Genomic DNA, 27062 nt, shown 5'->3' with positions numbered 1-27062 from the left:
CTCACCCAAAGACAAGAAACTTTGGGGCAGCTTTAGAGGTTAGATGTTCTTTGCAGGAGAGAGAGGATGAAGGCATATAGTGTTCTTATAGAATAACAACATTTTCAAGTGTATAATATAGGTTGAACATGTATCACAGTGGTGTAACACAGCCACCAGCAGTAGAGACAAATTCACAGTAAACCCTACTAAGTCAAATTCATCCAAACTAACATCCTCTTTCTAGATCTCTTGCACAAACTCTGTCAGGCACAGGCTTGGTGTAGTGGGCATAGCCCCCTACAGAAAGGTTTTACACACACACACTGTATGCTTGGACCAGCCCATTAGTCAAGTACCAAGCCATACCAAAAACCTAAAGCAGAACTAGTCCTTACAAGTGACATAGGACTGCCATCAAAAACAACATACTCATGTATGGATTCCCCTCTACTCCATACCATCTACTGGAAGTCACTACAGGCACAATCCTAACCAAGTCTACTCAGAAGTAAGTCCTATTTTGTTCAATGGGGCTTACTCTCAGGAAAGTGTGGTTAGGATTGCAGGCTTTGTCACGTGACACTATTGTGCTTGCAAGTTTCCCCACTCCTGGTACTGGCAAACAATGATGTGGAGCAGTAAAACTCACATTTCCGCTAGATGTTACGAGAAGACAGGAAAAACAATTACATGTTGAGATGTCATTTCCAGCACCAGAGCAGTATCTCTGTTCTGCCTTTAGAGAGACACTTCTCCATTTTGCATACAAAACAGCATGCTTTGAAACAATGTATTCCAAACCACTGCATTCTTTCCTTTCTATCTAAATTCCAGAATTCTACTGCACAAAGACAAGCAGCTAATGCAGATCTTATAGTAGTCATCTTTTTGAGAGGTGGGGGAAATTGTCAAGTATTCAAAAATTTCATGCATATGATAATAAAATTCATGAACCCTGTGAGGTTCGTTACTAAACTGACTTCTTCTATTTGGGGTCTTTCAGTAGCACAATTTGGGGTCTTTCAGTAGCACAACTAACTGAGCATGTGCATTTAAGGCAAGTTATAGAAACAAATTTTATGAAGTGGCATTTTCAACTTCTTTATACTTTGCAACTACAGGTGTGTGCCGCTTAACAACCGTTTGCTTAACGACGGACTGCATATATGATGATGGTCAAAGCACAATAAAGATGCTCTTAATGTGGCAATCCTGTCTCACAGCCTGCAGCAGACTGTTTATACAAGGGAGAGGCTGTTAATGCAAAGAAGAGATAATTATCTCCAGTAGCCTGTGCAGCCAGCTAGTGTTTGGCAGGGAGTGTCTTACAACACAGGCAGTAGATTGGACTGAAGGTTCACTTAATTACCTAATCACATAACAACAGGGATAGGAGAACATATCCCCGTCATGAAGTGGTGCATACCTGTATTACCTTAATTGCAAACTATTTATTTGGTTCAGTTACAATGTTAATGCACCATTAAGAGACCAGTAGATTCCTAAAAATCAAAATTGTATACCTGCTCCTAATATTGGGTACTGCCCAACCCTAGTTTCCCCTTGCCTCATCACAATCATACAAAAAACACTCACATTCACTGCTACTCACGTTGCCTGTTCAATCATTCATGTTCAGACACACACATGGAGTTAGCTGCTTGAGAATGCACCCACTGGCCCAACTTCTTCCACATGTTCAAGTTCCCATGTTCAAATATATCATTTGCATGGAGCCTTCTGGCACACATATGTAAGCTGCTGTATCCATTTTTCATGGTTCCCGATTGTGCATAAAGGAGCCAATACATCTGTGAGTTTACATGTGCAAGTTCCAGGTGTGTGGAGGCTGGAGGAAGAGCTGGTCCAAGCAATCAGCCACCTCCACAAGTTCATCTGTATTCAAGTGAACAGGGCTATAGATGCTCATCAGACACACAAGGAGATGGGCAAATCTATGCTTTGTCCTACCTCTACTATCATCAAACCACTGCCCCCACACACTGTTGAAACAACATGCTATTGCTCCTCTGAAAAAATCTGAAGGAAAATGTCTCACCCTCTTGTCTTTGCATAACAAGACTAGGAAGAAAAGGATACGAGAGAAGACATCTGCTACATTTCTTTAAAACAGCTGTTCTTATTTTCAAACAAGCCTCCTCTTATTCAAGAAATACTTATTCTATTTCCAAGGAAAATTCAAGGGAGAGGGAGCAGGGTAAATGAGCATAGCTTAGGATATTTCTCTGTCCTTTTTCGGGTAGCATATTCAAGGTCCCTCCTTTCCAAGATTCCAGCTAATCATATACAAAACATGGCTTGACTGGTTTTTTTGTTAGGTTTTCTTGCTTTTGAGCCTTTTGTTGAGGAAGGGAGAAACAATGGGTTCTCTCACCTGACACTTCAAAACCACTGGTCTCTACCCACAGAACTACAATGAACTGCAACCTCGGATCCTGCTCAATTACCAGAATTCTTTGTTTTAATTCAAATACAGGAGGGCAGTTCAAGTCTGGAAGGAGATAGGGACCACAACAGAGGCTACTGCAACATCCTATCCACCCTCCCCCACCGGAAAGCCCTACCCAGGTCAACTCAAATCTGCACCAGCGACTGAGCTGGTCCAGACCCAAGTAGACCCATAGATCAGTACGGGGCAAGGGAACATTTGTTCCTTTACCTCAAAGAGACTTCTTGTCTCCCTGGCCCTGAAAGATACAGAGGCTGAGCAGGGCTACAGGGCTGAGCATTGGTCTCCTAGAACAACCTTCTGAGACCTTGATCTAGGAAGGCCTAAAGCCAACACACACCACTACCTCCTAATCCCATCTCAGTACAGCAATCAAGAAGGTTACAATGGTCAATTACATTGAAAGTTGCAGAGTGATACAAGTCAGACAACAAGGAAAAACTCTCCCTGTATGTCCCAACACTCAGGCAACCAAAGCCATCATCATCATCCCAAAACCAGGTCAAAAACCACAGAAACAGATCCAGATGATGAGGTGCCTATATTGTAAGGAAAATGAAATATCCTTCCTCATTTTCTTACCTGCTGCATTTCCACAATACTATAATAGACTCATTGTCTACTTTAACCTGGTTAAAACACAGCTTTTCATTAAAACTGAATAGCCAAATTGCCCTTTTACTCTTTAGAAGTTGTTAAATGGGTATCAAATTTAAAGATAAGGATAACTGGACCAATATTCATTACAGTCCAGGATATAAGCTCAAAACAATGCAGCATAATGTGCTTAAGGAAAAGTCTTCATTAGCTTATCAGCTTGAAGACTCTAGCCTGACAATAAAGTGAAAAATATGGAGGGGACAGGAGATTTAGTGTAAGGATTGTCTCTGTTTAATAAAAAATTGAAGAAAACATAGCAGATTTTGAAGCATCCAGAGTGACTAGCATCCAGAGTAGTTTGTTCCAGAGGGACACTTGTTGGGAAGGAAGAGCACCTCTGGATGCTACCCTCGATCTGTACGGTGTGTCTCCAAAATATATACTTACTTGAATATGCTTAGACTTTAAGAATCAGTAAACATAACAAGTAGAGTCTTACTCTGGCATCACCACATTAGGAACAGATTATGAACAAGGTAGCCTTGAAACAAACTTTCAGAGGCAGTCTACTTTTCCAAAGGGAAGATACAGTCTCACCCCTATGACTGTTCCACCTATTATAATATTAGCTTATAGCAAAGTAAAAGTATATGTGAATTAAAATCCTTTATTTTGTTCTAATTTTTGGATACTTCTAACCTTCCAGAGCCTCCTAAGATGCCTCAGAATCCTAAAAACGCTGCTGACTCATCCTGAGACAGTAGCCTTTATTCTGGATTGCTGCCATTTTTCTGAGCATTTTGACATTTCTCTTCTCTTTCCCCTTGATTGTAAACAAAGAAACTTGAACTTGAGCTGACTTGTTGGACTGCAAAGCCCACCTGATTTCCAAGATCAGAAGATTCAGAGCCCAATCCTATGGATGTCTACCCAGAAGTAAGTCCCATTAGAGTCAATGGGGCTTATTCCCAGGAAAGTGTGGCTAGGATTGGGCTGTCAGACATCCAAGTGACACCCCCCCCCCAGGTAAAACAGGGCTAATTGCCTCTAGCTATATAAAGTATGGTCAAGCATTCTCCCCACCCTTACAATTTGCCCAGGTTGATGAGAGGACAATCCTGGATGGTACTATACTTGTAGTCTGGTAACTTGTAGTCTGGATCAGAGTAGGAATAAATTGACTGTTCTTACAGCAGACAGAAGTAAGTGGCAGGGTCTTCTAAGGATCTGTATTGATCAGATGTAAGGAGTAAACAGTGAGTCAGCCTTGTTTGCAGATAACTCATTATGAAACATGGAAAAAGGTATTTATGTGTTGCAATCCAAAAAGTACATTTTTCCGACTGCACACACAGAACAGGGGCTGCCTTTGCTAAACTTGTTGGATCGTTTTTAGTGGCATCACTAGGATTCGCGTCACCCAGTGTGGGAGGCCTGCGCATCACCCCATGCAGTGGGCGTGGTGATGTACCATTACCCCGCCCAAAATGGTTTTTTGGCTGTACCTTTTGTTAGAACACAGACACTTCAATTTGGTTTGTTTCATTGCATTCTGCATGAAATTATGCATTGATTGATATATAACATGATGGTATTATTCCTCCAAACTCTGATTTTAGTGATTTTGAAAACTTGTAGAGTCTCTCTCTCTCTCTCTCTCTCTCTCTCTCTCTCTCTCTCACACACACACACACACACACACACACACACACACACACACACACACACACACACGTCAACTTACTAACACCTTATAGCAGCAGTTCTCAAACTTTTAGCACTGGGACCCACTTTTCAAAATGACAGTCTGTCCAGGACCCATTGGAAGTGATGTCATGGCCAGAAATGACATCATCAAGCAAATTAAAATAAATAATTATAAATAATTAAATTAAAATAAAAGAAATAATTAAATAAAGTGAAACCAGTCTTGTTCCACCAAGTGAATCTACTCTGAAGTAAATTCTATTGTGGTCAATGGGGCTTACTCTCAGGAAAGCGTGGGTTGAATTGCAGCCTGTGAGCCCAATCCTATGCATGTCTACTCTGAAGTAAGTCCCATAGTGGTCAATAGGGCTTACTCTCAGGAAAGTGTGGGTAGGATTGCAGCCTGTGAGCATGTCTACTCTGAAGGAAGTCCCATAGTGGTCAATGGAGCTTACTCTGTAGTCTGCCTGCAATAACAATCCCCCAAAAAGAATCAGTGAGATTTCCAACCCTCCCCAGTGCCCAGTTGAAAGTTCTTCTATTTCAGGCACATCAAGACCCTCCTGGCTTTGCAAGTGCAAAATAGAAAACTTTCCCCTTCCCAGTTCAAGCCTCTTTTTGTCCTTTTTAGTGGGGGGCAAGAGGCTGCCTTCTGGAGCATCTCCAGCTCCATCGGATTGGGACCCTTCTGGTGTCCTCACATTCCCCTTTGCCTGGCTTGACCACCAGCCAAGGCACATCTGCCTACTCACAAGGAAATCCAACCTTGAGGCTGCTTGCTTTCCATAGGGCTCAATAGACTGCAGCTAGGAGGGAGGGAGGGACCTCCTTCTCCCTTTTGCGTTTCTGGGGGTTGCATTCATTGGATCAGGACCATTCTGACAACCTTAGAGTCCTCTCAGCTGCCCTTTCTGACAGATGACTCACAAGTAAACGCAGCCACTTGGCTTCATTTCAGGCTCAGACTCGCAGCTGGGAGGGATGGGACCTTCTCAGGTGTTTTTTGGAGGCTGCATTCATTGGATCGGGACCATTCTGGTGTCCTTGGATTCCTCTCAGCCTGCTCTTTCCGACAGACTATGGCAAGCACACCTACTCGAAAGTAAATGCGCAATACTGCTCACTTTCACTTTCCATAGGGCTCCATACATTTTTTATTTCCAGTTTTTTGGCCATATCTTTTGAACAAAAGGAGCGATTTCAATTCTGTTTTTTGCATTGCACTCCGCTGGCCATTCCACATCCTACAGTGTATGGCATGGTGCAGTAGCTCCTAAAGCTGCGAAGTTAGCACATTACCTCCCAGAGCGCATCACACACCCACCCCACCCCCGCACAGCACCCGGTGTGGCCCGCACCCCCCAACTATGCCAGTGATTGGATTGGGCCCTAAATTAAACTATGCTTAAGGGCAGAACTAATGGCTATGGGGAAGATATTATTGCCGTTAAACCTAGCTATACTATCCAATTCCTGCCTTTTCAGTTACATAATGAGGAAAGTAAAAACTCTAGCTCTGTGATTTAGCTCACAGGGTTTAGAGATATTTATAACACTAATTACAAGCTGCTTTTCACTGACACCTGGCCCCACCACTTCAGACGTTCCAGGTTCAAAACTGCCATGAGCTTACTTGGAGGTCTCAGGCAAGCCACTTCCACTCACTTTCAGTTCCCCACTTGCAATATGGGGATATTAGTACTTGTCTAATTAGGGTTGCTGTAAAAAGACTACACCAACATAATACATGTGAGGTACATTAACACACTCAAAAAGCAGTGCACAAATACAAGGTATATTGTTTATTATTTACTTGGAAGAAAGCGCCATTGGACCTGGTGGAACTGATTTAAAAGCAAGTAGATGTGACTAAAATAGAGATGCGAGGATGAAACTCATACTCTTCATATCATACTCTTCAAAGAAAGCAGGGGGTGGAGAACAGAGGGTATTTTCAAACATAAGAAAGCCTTGGTGGATCAGGCCCAGGTCCCATCTAGTCCAGCTTCCCATATCTCACAGCGGCCCACCAGATGCCTCAGGGAGCACACAACTCCACAAGATACTTACATCTCACTGCCACTCCCCTGCATCTGGCATTCTATTTACCCTCCTACTCCCCAATGAAGACATTAGACCAGCCATTTTCAACCACTGTGCCGTGGCACACTGGTGTGCTGTGAGAGTTTGGAGGAGGGTCATTTGTTAATAGGGCCAATGGAGATGTGAGCTCCCCACCAACAGCACGGTGTGCCTTGTCAACTGTCAAAAAACTGATGGCAATTTTAGTACGTTGTCAGTGTGCCATGAGACGAAAAAGGCTGAAAATCACTGCACTAGACTGTGGCTTGGATTTACCTGGGCCATCTTATTAAAAACAAGTGACCAGTTTTTAAAACAGGAAACCTACTGAACACACCATCCCTCCCCAGTCTGGGGTGGGCGAAAAACTGTCATCCACGATTAATTCAGATGTTGGCAACCTTCAGTCTCGAAAGACTATTCAGATGACAGAAAAATATTTCTACCTGGCCCTCATGATGTGCAACCAGCTAATTTTAGACCATATATACCCATCATGGCTTGTAACCTATGATGGACTTTTCCTCCAGGGATCTGCCCAATCCCCTTTTAGGCCGGATGCATCACCACATCCTGTGGCAAGGAGTTTCACAGACTAATTACAAGCTGGGTAAAGAAATATTTTATTTTATCTGTCCTGACTCTCCAACGCTCAATTTTAGTGGCTGTCCCCTGGTTCTGGTGTTGCTGAGAGGGAAAAGGGCATCCCTCTGTCCACGCTATCATCATATCCTGCGGCAAGGAGTTCCACAGAGAAGGAAAAGAGAAGGAAAAGAGCACCCCCTATCCACTCTATCATCATATCCTGTGGCAAGGAGTTCCACAGACACTCCATTTCAGTGGCTGCCCCCTGGTGCTGGTTTTGTTGAGAGGGAAAAGGGCATTCCCCCTACCCACCCCCTGCTTGATTTCTATGCCTCCTAGATCTAGCACAGACCCAAGCCCAAGGTTGCAACCCAACACTTGCAGGACACGTTGGTGCTTTTCCTGAGCAAATGACAGGAATGCCTGATTGTGACGCATTCACTCTTAACATTCGACCGTAAACAATCGAAGCGCAGCGCACCCCTAAAATTCTATCCAAGTTGCGCATGCGAACACCGAAAAGTCGCTCGACCCCAACGCAAAGCCGCCACGCCAAGCGCATGCGCAGTGCCGACGCAAGAAACGCTCGCCCACAAAGGGCGGCGCATGCGCATTGGGCGCACCACTTTAAAAGGTGGGCAAGGACGCATGCGGTCTCAGCCAATCGCCGTGCAAAAGGAGGTTCCCGCCCAGCCAGTCAGCGTCAGCTTCCTAACTGTCAGCCGCGGACGGCGGGTGCCGATTGGCCAAAAACTTATTTCCTGGCCTCGCAGGCCCTAGTGGGGGGGGGGGAAACGACGGCGGCACAGAGGCCCAAAAAGCCCTGGGGAAGGCGAAAGGGCCTGGGGAGCGGCAGGAGGGAGGTGGCGCCCCCGCGGCCCGGCGCCCCTCGCGCCCAAGGGAGGAGGCCCCGGGAGAGGCGAGGCCGCTGCTGAGCGCCGGCCTTACTCACCGGGCGGGGGGAGCCGTCCTCCTGCGCGTCTGATGATCTTGGTCACAAGTGGCGTGCCGTAGATTCGCCGCGCCGCGTCACCGCCGGACGTGCCGCGTCATGTCGTGGGGGGAGGGGAGGCAGGAAACGGGCGCGTCACGCGCTCGAGGGAACGTTAACGGCTGACACCGCCGCCTGCCCCGTGCACGCGCGCGGGGGGGCTTTCTGGCCGCGTGCGCGGCTCCGGCCTCTGAAGAGAGCGGGTCCAGTGGGTGCTCCGTGTCGAGAGACGCGCGCTCTGCACATGCTTCGAGGCGCTCTTGTCTCTGAGGTCACACACAGACTCCCTCCTCAGGAGCAGGCTGGGGCTGCAGTCCTGTCCACGCTTACCTGGGAGCAAGCCCCGTCGGCTAGCATGGGGCTTACTTCTGAGTAGGAAGGCATAGGCTTGGGCTCTGCGATCCTCGCTCCACTTTCCTGGGAGCGAGTCCCATTGAATATAATGGGACTTACATCTGAGTAGGCAGGCTTAGGCTTGGGCTGTGCAGTCCCAAACACACTTTCCTGGGAGTAAGCCCCATTGACTAGGATAGGACCTGCTTCTGAGCAGTCATGCATAGGTTGGGCTCTGAGGCTACAATTTTAAACTTTTCTGGGAGTAAGTCCCGTTGACTAGAATGGGACTTACTTCTGAGTAGACAGCCATAGGATTGGGCTCTGAGGCTGCAATCCCAAACACTTTCCTGGGAGTAAGCCCCATTGAGTACAATGGGACCTACTTCTGAGTAGACAGGCTCTGAGAACAGCCCTGGGGATTCTCATTCAGTGCTGCAAGAGTCCAGATTTGATCGAGGAAGGGTCAGTGTCCTGCCTGAATGTGCTCCCGTGCAAAGCCACCTCCAGGAATTACACTTCATTCCCCATACTCTGCATGTCTTACATGAAGTAAGCTCCCTAGTTCTTAATTGCTGAGTGTTTATATACGAAGCACCAAAACAGCATTTCCTTGGAAACTTCCCCATAATGTTTCCATGTTAACAGTTCAGTTGTCGAGGGGGATTTAGTCTTACTTATTTTTGAATCCAGCTGGCTATTTTTTGTGGTGGGGAACTCTTGCCTTTGGCCTGCTGGGCTCATTTTGTTTTTTGGTTTGTGGATGTTTTTGTTTTAATTATCCTGAATGGAGTAATCCTAGTTGGACTGGTGCAATTCTGAAAGAAATGGCATCTCCTTTATTCTTTAGACATTATGTCATGACCTGGGGAATACTATGCTTACATAATGCCAGCATCCAGGCTGTGCCAATATCTTGTTAATCAAATCTTGAATCAGTTAGAGACAAAGGGGGAGGAAGAACATAAAAAGAGCCCCTCTGGCTCAGGCCACATGCCCATCTAGTCCAGCTTCCGGTATCTCACAGCAGCCCACCAAATGCCCCAGGGAGCACACCAGACAACAAGAGACCTGCACCCTGGTGCCCTCTCTTGCATCTGTCCTTCTAAAGTAGCCCATTTCTGAAATCAGAAGGTCAAATAAGAAAAGAGGCCAAACAGCCCTACAGAAGTGCTTACTGTCCAGCTATTCCCCCATGGAATAGGCAGTTCATACCAGTACTAACACACCCGTGATGGCAACACACAACCACCCCGAGGATTGCACAGTGTCTTCTATTTCAGGAGCTACTGTAGTGCCAGAAAGGGAAAAAACAGCAGCCAAAAAGCCTAGAACTGAGGATCAAATCCCCTATTGCAACATATATTGACAAATGCCTTTTGGATTGGAGCTGGAAGGAAGATTGCTGGGAGGGGGGACATAAAGGGCAGGCTATTAAGCACATAACGCATGCTAGGTCTCATAGGCTCTCTTAAAGACTACTGTATTTCCTAAAATTTTTGCAAGGCCCAGTTCACTCTTAGTGTTATATTAAGTCAGAAGAAACATGCATGACCCACATTATTTTAGACAAATTTATTCAGAAGTCATTTTCACTGTGTTAAATGGGACTTCCCCTATAGTCAGTGTGCTTTGTTTTGTACTGCAAGACCTGCTACTGCTTCTGCAGGGGAGAAAAGGCTGTTGTGTGTTCATATGATGATGATATATGCATTTTAACTGACCCATGAATCTGAAAAATGTGCCCAGAATTTCAGGATTGCACATGTTATCCTCACAGAGAAACAAGTAAATTCATTTTCTTGCTTGTTTTGTTTCTGTATGAAAGTATGCAGAAAGTATAAAAATACAGGATTATGATTTTAGTATAAGGGAAACTATAAAGAAGTATTCCGGTTAGCCAGCAGAGGGTGTACATAGCCCATATAAATAGGCAGAGTATTTCCATTCTCATTCCTTGTCAGTCATTTACTTATAAGCAGTTCTTTATTTTTAAATAGAACTCTTCAAGTAAATATATTTAAAAATGTGATATGTCATTTGTTGGTATATTAGCAGAAGAGGCTTGCATAAATTTACAAAATTCAGGTTGCTATTTACTCCCTTTTCTTGCTGAAAAGACAGCTTTTATTTTTTTAGCACAAATGTAGAATAAAAATTTACAAATTTCGCTTCCTCATAGTTGTAATATGATTCTTGCCTCTTTCATCATTCTCGGTGTGTATGTATGAGTGTGGTTGTATAAATTTCTGTTGGATTAATTATTTTGTCAATACCTGTGAAAGATATAATCTGTCTACGGATGAAACAATAATTGTTAAACAATAACTTATTATAACAATCTATAAAACAAGAAGCAATTCTATAACCATAAGATCTCAATTATTAACTATAACAGGGCAGTTCCCTTTTTATTATGGCTGGCAGGAGGGAACCTTTGCACATTGTCAAGTTTTACCACCCTGTTATTTCCATGCCACTGAATCAAATTATGCAGTCCTGAGGCCACAGTGAACCATAATACATCAAACTTCAGGTAGAAGAATAACATTTTAATAGTGTCCTACAGTTGTTGTTTTTTTTAAATCCTCCTACCAACGAGAAAACTAATCACAGAGATGGAATGGGCTACAGCATTCCACTGCCACATCATTCTAGTCAGTGGCGTGGCTAGGTTATTGGACACCCTGGCTTGGGCTGTTGCAAGTGAAGGGTAGACCTAACTTCTGCCTTAAGATCCCCCAGATTCTACTACATGTGTAGACCAATTCTGAACTGCAGCCACTGGGTTTGATCCTTCAAGGCCTGTTTTCACATGTGCCTGATGACAGGAGTTCTCAAAGTGTGGGTTGCAATCAGCTAGAAGGGGTCTAAAGCTCTGAAGAACTATAAACATTTACATTAGTAAATCACCTATATAGATGCCACTGCCTGCCTGCTACTGTTCTCTTCCCTTCATGTACCATATGAACAACTTTGAGAACATTCCAGCTTTCTGGATGAGGCGAATAGGTGGGAGAATCAGTTTACATCAACCAGTCTACTGCGAGTCAATGTGATGGGTGTGTGTATGTGTGTGTGTAAATTTATATTTATCAGAGGTAACAGTATCAAAGTTTGAGAACCCCTGGCCTTTTGGTATGAAGTGAAATAATAAGGCAGGAGTGTCTTCTGAGACTCTGCTTAGGTTATATTTTCTTTTACTAGGACATTTGCTATGCAGACCAGCCTCTGAATTTTACTTGCAACTGAGAGCCCAATCCTATGCAACTTTCCTGTACTGATGCAGCTGTGGCAACGGGATGTGCTGCATCCTGCGGTGGGAGGGCAGTCATGGAGGCCTCTTGAAGGTAAGGGATCATTTGCTCCCTCACCTCGGGCTGTGTTGCGGCTGTACCAGTGCTGTAAAGTTGAATTGAATTGTGCCCACTGGTCATTGGGTGATATCGAAATGTTCATAGGATTGTAGCGTAAATGCCTGCGTTGAGATCGAATTCAGAAATTTAACATAGATCAAAGTGACCAATTCATGTTGCATGTTTAAAAAATTCCAACATTGTTTTCACAAAACAGTGAAATCATTTAATTTAGCAATAATTTCAAACAATTTACATTTAATGGTGTTCGTTTTATGTTCTTCCACAAAACCATCAAAATAGGCAGCTATGAGGAAATATTATTGTCATGCCATTTTCTTTAGAAAGAAGCAAGTTCTTGAAGAAAAGTTGCATATAGTTTGGTTCCCTCGATGAAATTGTGCCTTGGATAAAGAAGAACATATCAAATAAGTAAATATTATCATCTATAAAAGCAGACTAAATATGCTAACTTGGGGTACAAACAAATTACAATTAAAATATAGCATTAATGAAAGTAAATAAGCATAATAATTGTAGGCTTTAGTAAATTAGGTTTCATCAGTAGAGTACTGGTAATGAAGAGTAGAGTACTGGTTTCTCTACTGTATTTAACATGGCTTTTCAAGTTTACATATTGGATTTTTATCTTCTACCTTTTGGAACAGCTTATAGGAAATGATTTTTGTATCACTACAAAAGTGCTATTCTTCACAGAAATTATGCTTCAGATTCTTTCAGTATTTTATCCACTGTCAATATGTATTAATGCTACTTCAAAGGGTTTCAAAGTACCTGCTGATCTTTTCATTTTGACCATGGGGAGCATCATCTGGCCCTCCTATTCCTAGTAATATTATACTTTTTCCAGTTACTTCTTGAAAATGTGAAGCAATTGGGATTGTTCCACCTGCTCGGATCAAGTCAGCCTCAGTTTGAAAAACTAAAGAGCATAACAAACATAGTAAAATAAATCTTAATATTAAAATGAATCTGAATTTCCATATGCTGGATGCTTCCAGCTTCATGTATTACAAATTGTCTTCAAATCACTGGAGAGGTAATGTGTTATATTGCAAGGGAGATGAACATATACTTATTGTCAGTCTTTTTTTGAAATCTTGGATTAAATGTTTAGGAATATGGGGTTTGACCACCATACTTTTAACTTGTTTCGTCTCACAACAAGCCTAAGGGATATGTTACTGAAAAAGAAAGTGGTTTGTCCAGAGAAATACGTAACTCACTACAAGCCTGGCCTTCCACATTGAAATTTAACAAATTCATAGATTGCACCACAGAAGCCCTTACAATTAGCAGCCAAATCTTGGCCTACCTTGCAGTGGCAGAGCACACCCTCCACCATTGTGGACTGTCACAAAAGCACCATAAAGCACTTTGCAACAGCACGTGTTTTCACCAGCACCAGCATGCCACCAGAACAGGTAAATCTGGTGCAGGGGCTGGAGGTGGAATGGGGTGCAATTGGCTGACTGGGCCTGGAAGGGGTCAGGATTGGTGGTGCTGGCACACACCATATCCTATCCCCCTTCCCAGGCCTAATCTGTTGACGTGGATCAATTTGGACTTGCAGTTGAGTTGGTGCAGGTCGGAATTGACCTATAGCAGCAGCTGGGGCTTACCCCAGGGCAAGAGGACAAATGTCCCCTTATCTTGAGTAGACATTCAGCAGCCGAAATTCCCTTGTGGGATGCAGCATAGCTCATGGCAACACCACTGCATTGGTGCAGAGGAATTTCGGTAAGATTGGGTTGTAAATTATGTTAGTAGTGAAGACAACTCTTTCCACAGACTTTTCTCCTAATTCGGTACTCACTTGCATCGTTCTGTTTGTAAGGTTGTTTCAAAGTGCTGCTGCTGCTTTTATTATAACCCTCAAATTTCCCAAAGGAATAAAGATGGGATTAAAAAAGATCATCTATTACAGCCCATTTTAAGTTGGAGTTATTACTCAGCACTGCATTTTCTACATAACTACAAAGAATATTTTTAAAAATCAAAAGAACTAAAGGTAAAGTTACCTATGTATGCAGAGACTGAAAAAATAACATATTTTAAATTTCTTAAAATTATAGCACACTTCACAAATTCATTCCTCCTGGTGCTTGCTTTTAATATAAAATGTATGATATTATTTGTGGTATTAGGTTCTTCTGGATCAACCACAAAAATTGCTTGCTAGAGATAGAAACGAATAGTTATACCAGCTATTTACATAACCATAATACGTTTAAATAGTTCTGTAATTTCTTATTGTGAAACCACCAAACCTTTCTTTATTGCTTGTCTTGCAGCCAAATACACTGCTCCATCTGTATCAGAAAGCCATGGTTTTGAGGCAATGACTGTGGTTATGTTAATATGGTTAGGGCTCCCCCGTTCAGCAAATTTCTTGTTCAAGTAATTGGTTACCTTAAGAGAATAATAAAATGATAATTTCAGTTTGCTCCTAAAGAAAATTAAGGATCTACAGTAGCAAAATTAATTTAGGTGTCTACCTGAAAGGTGCAAGCTGGTGATTGCATGTACTGTTGTACACCTCTTAGTCCTGTTCTCACTACACCCTGTGATTTCTTAGCATACTTTGAACTTTCAGTTTTGAACAGGTAATTTCAATCAATGGTCTCCTCTTTAATGATACACACACCCACACACCTTTAAATTGATCTAATATGCATTCTTTAACTATAAACAAGTTAAATGACTTTTTAAAATTAATTCACTCTTTATATTTAAGCTGCTAGAACAATTGTGTCAGTTTGGGAAAAAAATTTATGAAAATAATTTCAAAAGTGGTTATCATGAAATTATAGACACAGAGATTAAAGCGTGTTTAAAGAAACTGCCCCCTGCTTTACCTGTTGTATCACAACTGAGGGTTCCATATTAGGAGCCAAACGTAATGAAAATTTCCCAGTTACTCTTGAAGGTATTACAGTCTTAGTTCCAGGTTCAGCGAAAGCTCCTTCAATTCCATGGATGGACAGAGATGGAAGGCATGAGCGCCCTTTTAATATGTCTTCCTAAACAAAGAGATCAACTTTTAAAGCACTACAGCTAGTGCTTCCATTGTCAGAAGCTCCCTCCACAAACTGAGGCAGTCTCTGAATAGAAGGACCATTCTGCTCATGAACTGTTCATGGTTCATGAAGTGAGCTTCTGACAGTGGACCAGATGCCACCCATATTCTCATAAATAATAACTTTGAATTAGCCAGCCTCCCTTATTGTTCCAAAGTGATAGATTCAGCAAATGATCCATTGGTCAATGAAACTGGCAATAGGTTGGAAAGGCCCAATCCTATCTAACTTTCCAGGGCCAAGGCAATTGCAATTCATCCCCAAGGTAAGGAAACAAACATTCCCTTACCCTGAGGAAGGCTCTGTGACTGTGCTCCCACCACAAGATGCAGCACACACCCTGTTGGCTTGACTGCATCAGCACTGGAATGTTGGATGTCCTGACAAAAGGACATATGGAAATTCACAAGCTATGACTATGACCACACATCTTTCCTTTCTACGCCTGGTTTGCAAAGTTATCCTTGCAAAGGAGAGATGCTTTCCCCTCTTCTGGTATAGTCTGGAATATTAGTGCAAGGTGTTTAGAGAGAGGGAGGAGCTGCCATAGTGTTGGGTCATTTTAGCTTTATAGTGACACCAAAGGACTTGCATGGAGTTATAAAAAAAGTTACTGCAGTTCTGTACTATACTGACTCCATTTTGCCTTCATTTGTACCAACCCTTTGCACTGCATCATGGTAGTGCTAGTGATTGAATAGGATGGCAGCAAGGGCAGAGATTTTCCAGAGTCCTCCAATTCACCAGCTGTTCCTGCTGCTCTGAACTGATCCTTTACAACTTTCAGATCAATGGCTATTGGAGGCATTGTGGAGGGGACAGTAATAACTCTAGATGTTTTCTAGAGTCTTCAGGAATATTATTTAAATCAGACCACCATTTTACTCTGTGCTGTATATACGATTGAGCAGATTTGAGCTTAAATCTACTCACTGATATCACACATAGTTTGAACCCAGTTTTTTTAGCCATTGCATTACAGAAAGATCTTTGACAAAATTTCCGCATCATATACCTTAGCAGCATATGTAAAGTTCTTTATTCCCAGTTTGGCCTTTATCTTCTCAAAATCAAATTCAGTTCTTTCATAGACTTCCCGTTCTTTTACTGTAAGAGCAGGAACTGAATCATAAATTCCAGGGATCAGGATGCGGTTAGAAGAATCGACAAGCGTACCTGGAAACAAATTATACGTTCTGAGGAATTTTATTCAGCAACTGCTACTGAAATAATAAATCCTGCAGGCAACTTTTATGGTAAACTTTTCTTTAAAATTGTAGAAATTTTTAGAACATACTGTGGTATCACAGAGTTTGCCACCTGAGAGCCTCTAGCCATAGGTAAGCTGTTATAGCATTATGAAAGAGTCAGAACTGCACCAGCTGCTAAGCGCCATTAATATTATCCTGAAAATGAAAACCAGAACGCTTTGCAGACATTTACTAATGGTAAAATGAACTGGGGGGGGGGTGGCACAAAGTAGCATTGCTGCATCTGATTTCCCAATCTAAACATGTCTGTAGGGAGCCCCCACAAATACAGTTGAGGCACATCTTCAGATGTTTAAATGAGTACACGCAGGTTGTGGGTGGAGACTGTGGGAGACCTTCTCCCACACTAACCTGTCCAACAGTTAAAATCCCCATCCAAGGACCTCCTCTGAGTGTCCCACTTCCTGAGGTTTGGCCAGGTTACAACCGGAAAGAGGATCTTCACAAATCTATAAGCATACTCATTGTTATCTTTTAGGGTTCAAGCACAGACCGTTCTGTTCTCTCAGGCTTTTAACGGCCGAGTTACCAGACCTGGTTACCCAAATACCCCTGCACTTGCCCTTTTAAAATTGGATGCTAATTTTAAAGTGTTCCAGCTGTAATAATTATGGCGTTTTTTTCTTTTTAAATGTCACTATTTAGCTTTGGCCTGATTTCAGAATTTCAATGCAATAGGGAGAAATGGTGGCTCAGTGGAAGAGTGCAGGAGGTCCCCGGCTCAGTCCCCAGCATTTTCAGGTAAGTCTGGATAAAGATCCTTGGCTTAAAACCTGAATGGCTTCTACCATACACTGATCAATGAAATGTCTCAGCAGAAGGAAGCTTCCTATGATGGTTATTGACTTGAGGCTTTAGCAAGATGGTGGCACAGGAATGTCTAAGCAACATAAAAATGAATATATTTTGTGATGTTGCAGTGGCATGGAATGGGTGTACCCCATCCTAGTTATTTCTATGAGGAAAGATTCTGGATAAGTAAGTCATCATCTTTGTTAATCACCAAAATAAATGGAAAATGTGAGACAAGAATTTGCAAGACTTGATTTGGTATTTTTGTTTGGTGGTCAACAGAACAGTACCTACCATCCTTTAAAACAGAATGGGTAACTTACTTACAGAAACTGATAGAAATGGTACTTACTGAAAAGAAATATTAAGTCATTCATTGCTTCATAAACTACTCCCCCAAAACTCCCCGAATGCAAGTCTTGTTTGGCACCTTCCACCTGCAGAAGAATAAGTCAAGTCCTTTATCTTACGTCTGCATGTGGGAAAGCATCCTTAAGTTCATTTTCCCATAAACTGTAGGGTCAGAGCTGTATAGATAGAGCTTGGCACATGCAGGACCATTCCATTGCCTACTATCACCTGTGGCACTCCAAATGCTGTTCTTGACTCACCAGTACACCAGCTGCTGCTGCTGCTTCTCTTTGTCCTCTTGGTCTCTAGATTCAAAAAGAAAGAGGAAGACAGACCAGAAGAGGAAGCATGGGAAGAGAGAGAAGAGTAATGGGCCAGAGCATCTCCTAGTCCACCACTCTCCTTCATGCTGCCTCTTCTATTCCCCTCTTCCTATTTGAATTTAGAGAACTGGAGGACAAGAAGGAATGGAGGTGGACAGAGCCAAATGAGTTTTATCCAATGGCTGGAAAACTATTCAAGATGCTTATGAGATATATTGGATCAAAATGTCTTGCCTCTACCATCATACCTCTAAGAAGAAGTAGCAGTTTCCCCTGGCTCCATATGTAATACCGGGTGTCTTGCTGAGCCATGCAGTATCAGTGACCACAATATAGCTGACATCAGAAAAAAATGTACTGTTGATCTGTTCCACTAGTTCAAATAGCCCATTGGATCCTACTTCCTCCATGCCTTCAAGCAGAAACTTTACATTCACAGAGAGTTCCTCCTAAGAAAGAGTTTGAACAACTTTGTTAGTTTCTTTTCTTTTTTTTTAATGGCAAGTTAATGTAAATAAAAAAGCTTTGTAAAATCCACATACACTTTGTTGAAGCGCTTCTACAGCATTCAGGACAGCTAGAACTTGCCCTTTGTCATCAGAGGTTCCACGTCCATACAGATTGCCTTTAAAGTAACGTGAAATGAAATCACGACACCCAAGCTGATAGAATCCAGTAAACAGGTTCTGCTTTAGAATGTGAAGGATGACATCGGACCATGAACCTCTCAAGAGGGTGTACCAGGGCTATTACTTGCCTTATCCCTTCTTCCATCTGTTTTCCCCTTTGCCATTGCTCAGCCTATTTGATTTTGGCCTTCTACTACCACCCATTTCTGACAGCCTTAAAAACAAAATTGAAACAACAATAGGCAAGCTAATAAAATCTAGCCAAACTAAAGTAATGCAGTCCAGCAAACAAGCCTTGTCTTGGTATCAGAAGATTGTATTAGAGCTCTCCTGTGCTTTACTGCCTTCCTGCTCCTGCTCCTCTGGCCATTTCTCAGTCCATTTCTTCTTGCTCTCCCACCTACATTGCAATTTTCCATTACTTAACAAATACAGCACAGAAGATCTCTGCCAAATCAGACCAATGAACCATCTAAACTAGTGCCATGTTTTTCATAGTGGTGAACCAGATGCCAGTGCCAGATTGCTGGGGCCCTGGGGCAAAGCCTTTCTCTGGGACCTTCATGGCATCCCCCCCCCCTGCTCCCTGATGGTACACTGGGTGCTCTCACCTGTAGTGAGAGTTCAAGGGTGGGCCCTCTGTGAGTGCCTTGTCTGGCCAACCTTTGATGCCACTCCTGCCAGTCTCCTTCAGGAAACTCACAAGCAGAACATACAGCCTCTCCTGTGCCCCATCCTCCTGCAACATGCATTCAGTTGTTCAATGTTCTTTCATTAAACATGAATGCTTACCATCTTTTTCTGTCAAAGTATAAGGGTCTGTTGACCATCCATCCTCTAATTTGGCTGGCTGAACATCCAAGTGTCCATAAAAGCAAACAGTAGGCTTTTTTGGATCCTTTCCAATTTGTCCCAGAATGGCTGGTGGCAAATGAGTTGTGTTTCCATTGGATAGCTGGAACAGAGGGTGTGCATTCAGTTCTGTACTGAAAGATGTACTGATTATGAAAGATTCAAAGTATTAGGGCATAAAATGTCATTTTTAATTGCATCCATTTAAAATTATTGCACACCCAATGCTGCATGAGAGAATCTGTTTGGTTCCAATTCAGAGTTGGTACTCTGAGTTTGTACACATCCCGTGTTGCCCAGATAATATTTCAATAAAAACACGTGCAGATCAAAAGTTGAGAAGCATCTTTCCTAACAATCCAAATTCTTATCAATAGCAATTTTTCAATCAGTAATCTCATCCTTATAGGCAGGGCAACAGTTAAGATGAAAGCCATGTCATAAACTTTAAATTGAAATAACTTCAATTGGACCACGAGTGTTTGACAGAAACTTTCAGAAGTCTTTAAATCTTTCAAGCAAAAACTAAAGTTTTCTGACTCTAGGTCAAACAACATGAAGGTTGTCAGGTCATCAGGGGAGGATAGCCCTTGCTTTCCGGATAGCAGAGTGGCATAAGAGCATAGGGAGATAGCACAAGAAGCAGGCAATCCCAAACAGAGCCAAAGGAGCAGACACAGGCTTGTTTGTTGCAGAAGCAGCTATTGGTAAAAGGAGCAGGCAGAAGAGGAGTCAGTCACACAGTCCAGAAGTCAGGGATACAGAGAGGCACAGTCATGATACGCAATCCAAGTCACAGAACAAACATGCAGAAACTCCACCACAGCAACCCACATTTGGTGTCTGTGCTTGCCCCATATATACCAGGGCCAGCCAATCAGAGTAGGGCGACCTCATAGTCACAAGACAGTCTTGTGACCCACTCTGATTGACTGTCCAGTGGTGCATTGCACCACTACACCATAGCCTACGTGACTCTGCACACATCTCTCCCCAAGTCACGTGATTCCCACCGTACATTTTATACCAGGCCTGGACATCAAGGCCCCTCCTGCCACATCCTGGCTTACAACAATTCAGGGCCTGGGATGCCAAAGGCCTGACAAAGGTCATCTTCATATTAATATATAGCAAAGAGATATAAATGCAAATCCACCCTCTTGCATAATGCATTCTCTTTTTTGAATTAAAACTGGAAGAACACTTCTCTCAAAGCTTTATTGACAAAACATGAAAATGGCAGGAGGCAGCTTCCTCTGAAAGTTGGCAATTCAATCACATGCAATGCAAGATTTAGCCCCTGTCTCCCCATTGGGGTTGGTGGGAAGGAAGGATATACCTATGTAAAGTATGTGGTCAGGGCCAGCTTTTAAGCTACTGCCACAATTTTGCCCAACTGGGCCCAGCACATGGTGTGGGCCACCGCACTACCCTTCCATCCACTGCTGCTTCCAGTTGGCCAGAAATCGGGGCCATGCAGGTGAAAGCACAAGTGCCTCGCTCTTTCCCTGCCTTCACATCTCTCATCACCATCCTCTACCTGTCTCACTGCGAAGAGGGCTGCTGCAGATGGGGCAGCAACAAGCGAGAGTTGGGGAGCATTGCGGGCTGGGTGCATGCTCCCTCTGTAACCTCCCAGGTGCCTATTCTACACAACCACTAAAGGTACATAGTCCTATCCACCTGCACAGAAGTAACAGATGTCTTTCTTTTTTTTTTTGGTCTGGCTGCATTCAAGAGCTAAAAAAATTAGTAGAGGGGGCCCCACAAAAGCGTTTCCAATTGGGCCCCGCAGCTTCTAAGGCTGACCCTGTGTGTAGTTGATATAAAATCAATCAGAAATCATTACAACAGATGTGGTATGGCAGGCTGAGTTCTTTTCTTATCCTCATAGGGCAGTTGGTGTTACTATGTCACCTAAGGAGCATAGTCCAAGAAGTAGGGCCAGAGCAGTGAATCATGCAGGCACACATCAGGTATCCTCCTTCGCAAGTAGGTATTTTGGCCTCCTAGAATCCTTTCATTATTTACATGAATCTATTTCTCACAGAGTTGTACATTGTTCTCTTGCACACTTGTGTTCACCAGCAAACAATTTAGGAATTACTGGTCTGCTTTCTGTTTCTAAATTTCCCACTTCCATGCCTAAAGGATTGTAACCAAAATCCAGCCACTCACGAAGAGGATGGAGGTTTCTGGGTATTCGCTAGATTCCAAAGGTTTGCAGAAGTTTCAAACTTTCAAAACAAAGGAGACCAAAAAGGGAAAATGTGATTCCTTCCAGTGGAATCTAAGAATTCCAGAAAGAAGGAATATTCCTAGAAAGTCAACACTGCTTGGGACTGGCTGAGACCAAGGGCTTTCAGAACCCATTTTTGCCTGACCCGCAGGTGTACACATTTGGTCTCAGTTGCATATATTGATTTATTTATTTAAGTGATTTATACCCCGTCTTTCCACCCTGCTTAAGGGCCCTCAAGGCAGCTTACAACAACATTATATGCAACGTTGGGCAGAAATGGTTTAACTGAAACAATAAAGAGACAGTGCATGAAAGAAAAATAAAGGAGGACAGATTGGATATAAAATATGGAAACAGAACAAATTGGTAAAATGTGCAACAAAGATAAAGGACAGGATGACCCTCCTTGTACATTAAAACAATTTGCATACTGAAAGCACAACGGAAATGGCATACCTGCTGCTCACCCAGTTCTACTAAATCAACAGTTCCTCCTAACTGTTTTATCCTTTCTTCTGCTATATGCATCATTTGTATTAACTCTTGCCTCTTGAAAGGGTCACTGGAATCACTTTCAATGGCCACCCAATCTTGAAGTCTCTGTGGAAAGCGGAACTTGTCAGTCAAAAAGCTACGTTACAGGTAACCCTCTTAACACGGCATTTTTCAAACATGTTCTAAAGTTGTAAAATAGCTTTCCACATATACCTTGACAAAATCATCTTGGTGCTCATTAATGTACTGAAATATTTTATCAGTAGAGACAGGTGATGCTTCACCAGTTACTAAGAAAAATAGAAATATCAGGGTGATCTGTAAGAGAAATCAAAGTATTACTATATTGTTAATATCATCACCAATATCATCATCACTACCACCATCACCACCCCTCTGGATATCAATATTCCCAGTACCTGTTTCTCTTCCTAATGCCAGTATCTCCAATACTGGTCTATGCAGTTCCGTCTGGATTATTTGGGTGCTCAAGTTTCCACTTCAACCAAAAAAAAGTTACATTAGAATTTGCCCTAGTAGTTAAGCTTGCCAGTTTTGACCTTGTAGCTCTTCACCTGATTCAGAGTAGTGTTAGGATGTTTCTGTTTAAACCAAGACAAACTATTGCCAAAACCATCTTTCACAATGGCTCCATTTTCTGATCTTTCTAATCTGAATCCCTCACAATCTTTATATCACATCCTCCCCACCTCCTAGCGTTCTAGGGACAGCACAGTATGTAGCTGAATTTCCATTTAGAACATGGTCACTGGAAATGGAGGCTGCAATCCTGTACACACTAATCTGGGAACATGGACACCTAATGTTCATGGACACCATAGGGCCCCCGAGCCTCTCCTGAGTCTTTGCCAGAGAAGACCAAGCCCCCCAGGAAATCAGCTCCCCAAAGGGCAGTGGAGAGAGGGAGGAACTGCCAGCTACTCAGAGTCAGCTACCTCAAAGGTGAAATAGGACAGCTACCTCAAAGGAGAAGTGTGCACACATACTGCCACTGGTGCATTTGGGCAGGCAAGCAGAGTGGCAGTATCATACCTGAACTCTTGGCAAAAGCTTGGGAATCTTCTGAGCAACAGTAAAAGGAGAAAGTCAAAGACAATTTTTGTGAAGATCAGGGAAATGTGTTGTGATAGATGGACATGAGGAGGAGAGTATGTGAGTGAGAGTGAGATTACTAGAAGAAAGGAGGGGAGAAGGTTAGACTGGATCATGACACCACCACCCCAGGTAGTGGAGTCTTGCTTTTTTCCATTTAATCAGACAATATGACACAGTAGCTGTTCCCCCCCCCCCACACACACACCACCTTTAAAGCAAAAGCAATTATTTTAATCATTCTAAATGAACATAAGAACATAAGAACAGCCCCACTGGATCAGGCCATAGGCCCATCTAGTCCAGCTTCCTGTATCTCACAGCGGCCCACCAAATGCCCCAGGGAGCACACCAGATAACAAGAGACCTCGTCCTGGTGCTCTCCCCTACATCTGGCATTCTGACTTAACCCATTCCTAAAATCAGGAGGTTGCGCATACACATCATGGCTTGTACCCCATAATGGATTTTTCCTCCAGAAACTCGTCCAATCCCCTTTTAAAGGCGTCTAGGCTAGACGCCAGCACCACATCCTGTGGCAAGGAGTTCCACAGACCGACCACGCGCTGAGTAAAGAAATATTTTCTTTTGTCTGTCCTAACCCGCCCAACACTCAATTTTAGTGGATGTCCCCTGGTTCTGGTATTATGTGAGAGTGTAAAGAGCATCTCCCTATCCACTCTGTCCATCCCCTGCATAATTTTGTATGTCTCAATCATGTCCCCCCTCAAGCGTCTCTTTTCTAGGCTGAAGAGGCCCAAACGCCATAGCCTTTCCTCATAAGGAAGGTGCCCCAGCCCCGTAATCAGCTTAGTCGCTCTCTTTTGCACCTTTTCCATTTCCACTATGTCTTTTTTGAGATGCGGCGACCAGAACTGGACACAATACTCCAGGTGTGGCCTTACCATCGATTTGTACAACGGCATTATAATATTAGCCATTTTGTTCTCAATACCCTTTCTAATGATCCCAAGCATAGAATTGGCCTTCTTCACTGCCGCCGCACATTGGGTCGACACTTTCATCGACCTGTCCACCACCACCCCAAGATCTCTCTCCTGATCTGTCACAGACAGCTCAGAACCCATCAGCTTATATCTAAAGTTTTGATTTTTTGCCCCAATGTGCATGACTTTACACTTACTGACATTGAAGCGCATCTGCCATTTTGCTGCCCATTCTGCCAGTCTGGAGAGATCCTTCTGGAGCTCCTCACAATCACTTCTGGTCTTTACCACTCGGAAAAGTTTGGTGTCGTCTGCAAACTTAGCCACTTCACTGCTCAACCCTGTCTCCAGGTCATTTATGAAGAGGTTGAAAAGCACCGGTCCCAGGACAGATCCTTGGGGCACACCGCTTTTCACCTCTCTCCATTGTGAAAATTGCCCATTGACACCCACTCTCTGCTTCCTGGCCTCCAACCAGTTCTCAATCCACGAGAGGACCTGTCCTCTAATTCCCTGACTGTGGAGTTTTTTCAGTAGCCTTTGGTGAGGGACCGTGTCAAATGCCTTCTGAAAGTCCAGATATATAATGTCCACGGGTTCTCCCGCATCCACATGCCTGTTGACCTTTTCAAAGAATTCTAAAAGGTTCGTGAGGCAAGACTTACCCTTACAGAAGCCATGCTGACTCTCCCTCAGCAAGGCCTGTTCGTCTATGTGTTTTGAGATCCTATCTTTGATGAGGCATTCCACCATCTTACCCGGTATGGATGTTAGGCTGACCGGCCTATAGTTTCCCGGGTCCCCCCTCTTTCCCTTTTTAAAAATAGGCGTGACATTTGCTATCCTCCAATCTTCTGGTACCGTGGCTGTTTTGAGGGACAAGTTGCATACCTTAGTCAAGAGATCTGCAACTTCATTCTTCAATTCCTTAATAACCCTTGGGTGTATGCCATCAGGGCCCGGTGACTTATTGATCTTTAATTTATCAATGAGGTCTGAAACATCTTCTCTTTTAACCTCTATCTGACTTAACTCCTCGGTTAGGAGGGGCCGTTCGGGCAGCGGTATCTGCCCGAGGTCTTCTGCCGTGAAGACAGATGCAAAGAACTCATTTAATTTCTCTGCCATCTCTAAGTCTCCTTTTATCTCCCCTTTCCCTCCCTCACCATCAAGAGGGCCAACCGCTTCTCTGGCGGGTTTCCTGCTTCTAACATATTTGAAGAAGCTTTTATTATTCCCCTTAATGTTGCTGGCCATGCGTTCCTCATAGTCTCGCTTGGCCTCCCCTATCACCTTCTTACATTTCTTTTGCCACAGTTTATGTTCCTTTTTATTCTCTTCATCAGGGCAAGACTTCCATTTACGGAAGGAAGCTTCCTTGCCCTTCACAGCCTCTCTAACTTGGCTGGTTAGCCATGCGGGCACTCTCCTGGATTTAGTGGAACCCTTCTTTCTTTGCAGTATACACCTCTGCTGGGCCTCTATTACTGTTGTTTTAAGCAGCCTCCATGCACTCTGGAGAGACTGGACTCTTTTTACCCTCCCTTTCAACCTCCTCCTAACCAGCCTCCTCATTTGAGGGAAGTCCGCCCGTCGGAAGTCAAGGGTTTTTGTTAGAGATTTGCTTGGTATTCTTCCCCCAACGTGCACATCAAAACGGATCGCAGCATGATCACTGTTCCCCAATGGCTCAGTAACGTTTACATCTCTAACCAGGTCCTGCGTACCGCACAAAATTAAATCCAGAGTCACCTGTCCTCTGGTGGGCTCCTTGACTAGCTGATCTAAGCCACAGTCATTCAGCACGTCAAGAAATCCGGTTTCCTTATCGTGACCAGAACACAAATTGACCCAGTCAATATGAGGATAATTGAAGTCCCCCATGATTACAACCCTGTCCTTCCTTGTCACCTCCCTGATCTGTTTCCTCATTTCAAGGTCCCCATCAGATTTCTGGTCTGGAGGACGATAGCACGCCCCCAGTATTACATTGCTGCACAAGCCTGGTAATTTAACCCACAGAGATTCTACGGTGGAGTCGGACCCACCTTCAATCTCTACTTTGCTGGATTCTATCCCTTCCTTAACATAAAGGGCCACCCCACCTCCAACACGCCCCTGCCTGTCCCTCCTGTAGAGTTTATAGCCCGGGATTGCGGTATCCCACTGATTCTCCGCATTCCACCAGGTTTCCGTTATGCCCACTATGTCAATATTTTCCCTTGTCACCAGACATTCCAGTTCTCCCACCTTTGCTCGTAGACTTCGGGCATTTGCATAAAAGCATTTATACACGGAATGCCCCAGGATGGGCTGCTCATTCCTGCAAATGGTTCCTCCTCGGCACAATAATCAAACGTTCAGAAAACCCTCCAAAATGGGGTTTTGGGTGTGGTAAATATAGATCCCAAAGAAATGTCAAAGGCATATTAGAACACAATCCTATGCATGCTTACTTAGAAGGAAGTCCCACTGAGTTTAGAAGGGCTTACTCACTAGTATTAATAGTGCAGCCTTAGGCGATGAACCACAGTAGATATTAAGCAGCTTCATTGTCATCGTTTATAAGAATTCCAAAAGATGCTCCAGCTTTGGAGAATGTGGCAAAGCGGATTACAATCCAAAGAAAGTGCAGGGAGTTTTTCTTCTTGCTTCCTGGAAACTTTTTTGTTTGTACTCAGTCTATATTCTGGAACTCAACATTTTAGAGTTTTAGACTCTGCTAACTCATATTCGGGTAACCCCGCCTCTGCCAAAAGCAATGGTAGGTGTTATGTGCAAAGCATAGGTCAATGGCTGCCTGAAGGACAGTGTGTAGCGTGTGTGACATTAAGGTTACA

The 27062-nt window shown here is 43.4% G+C and overlaps 2 protein-coding genes across 2 annotated transcripts in view; both read right to left on the bottom strand.

The window, feature by feature from the left end:
- The window catches only part of ZNF407 (zinc finger protein 407), a 434476-nt gene extending 426058 nt beyond the window's left edge, over positions 1-8418 (bottom strand). The window contains exon 1 of the mRNA XM_066626167.1: positions 8379-8418. The gene's annotated coding sequence lies outside the window, so the exon portion shown is untranslated. The remainder of the gene's footprint in view (positions 1-8378) is intronic.
- Positions 8419-12430: 4012 nt separating this feature from the next.
- Positions 12431-26781, bottom strand: LOC136648336 (cytosolic non-specific dipeptidase-like). The gene is made up of 13 exons (XM_066624446.1): positions 26719-26781; positions 23216-23245; positions 22376-22480; positions 22124-22267; positions 19366-19528; positions 18487-18569; positions 18193-18393; positions 17623-17707; positions 16223-16383; positions 14986-15150; positions 14398-14539; positions 12902-13049; positions 12431-12510 (listed from the first exon to the last, which is right to left on the bottom strand). Exons 1-13 carry the CDS (start codon positions 26779-26781, stop codon positions 12447-12449), a joined length of 1554 nt encoding a protein of 517 aa, XP_066480543.1. The 3' UTR covers positions 12431-12446.
- Between the last annotated feature and the right edge of the window lie 281 nt (positions 26782-27062).

The sequence above is a fragment of the Tiliqua scincoides genome, chromosome 4 (assembly GCF_035046505.1).
Source record: "Tiliqua scincoides isolate rTilSci1 chromosome 4, rTilSci1.hap2, whole genome shotgun sequence".
Lineage (NCBI taxonomy): Eukaryota > Metazoa > Chordata > Lepidosauria > Squamata > Scincidae > Tiliqua > Tiliqua scincoides.
This window is presented reverse-complemented; position numbering and strand designations above follow the sequence as displayed.

Bases quoted from the DNA above. Each gene is read 5' to 3' on its own strand.
- LOC136648336 (XM_066624446.1), bottom strand. From the start codon at position 26,781: ATGACAATGAAGCTGCTTAATATCTACTGTGGTTCATCGCCTAAGGCT. The intron at 22,268-22,375 runs GTATATGTGGAA...CGCTTTCCACAG, and splicing joins ACCAAGATGATTTTGTCAAG to AGACTTCAAGATTGGGTGGC. The intron at 18,394-18,486 runs GTATGTGGATTT...ACTCTTTCTTAG, and splicing joins TAGAAGCGCTTCAACAAAGT to GAGGAACTCTCTGTGAATGT.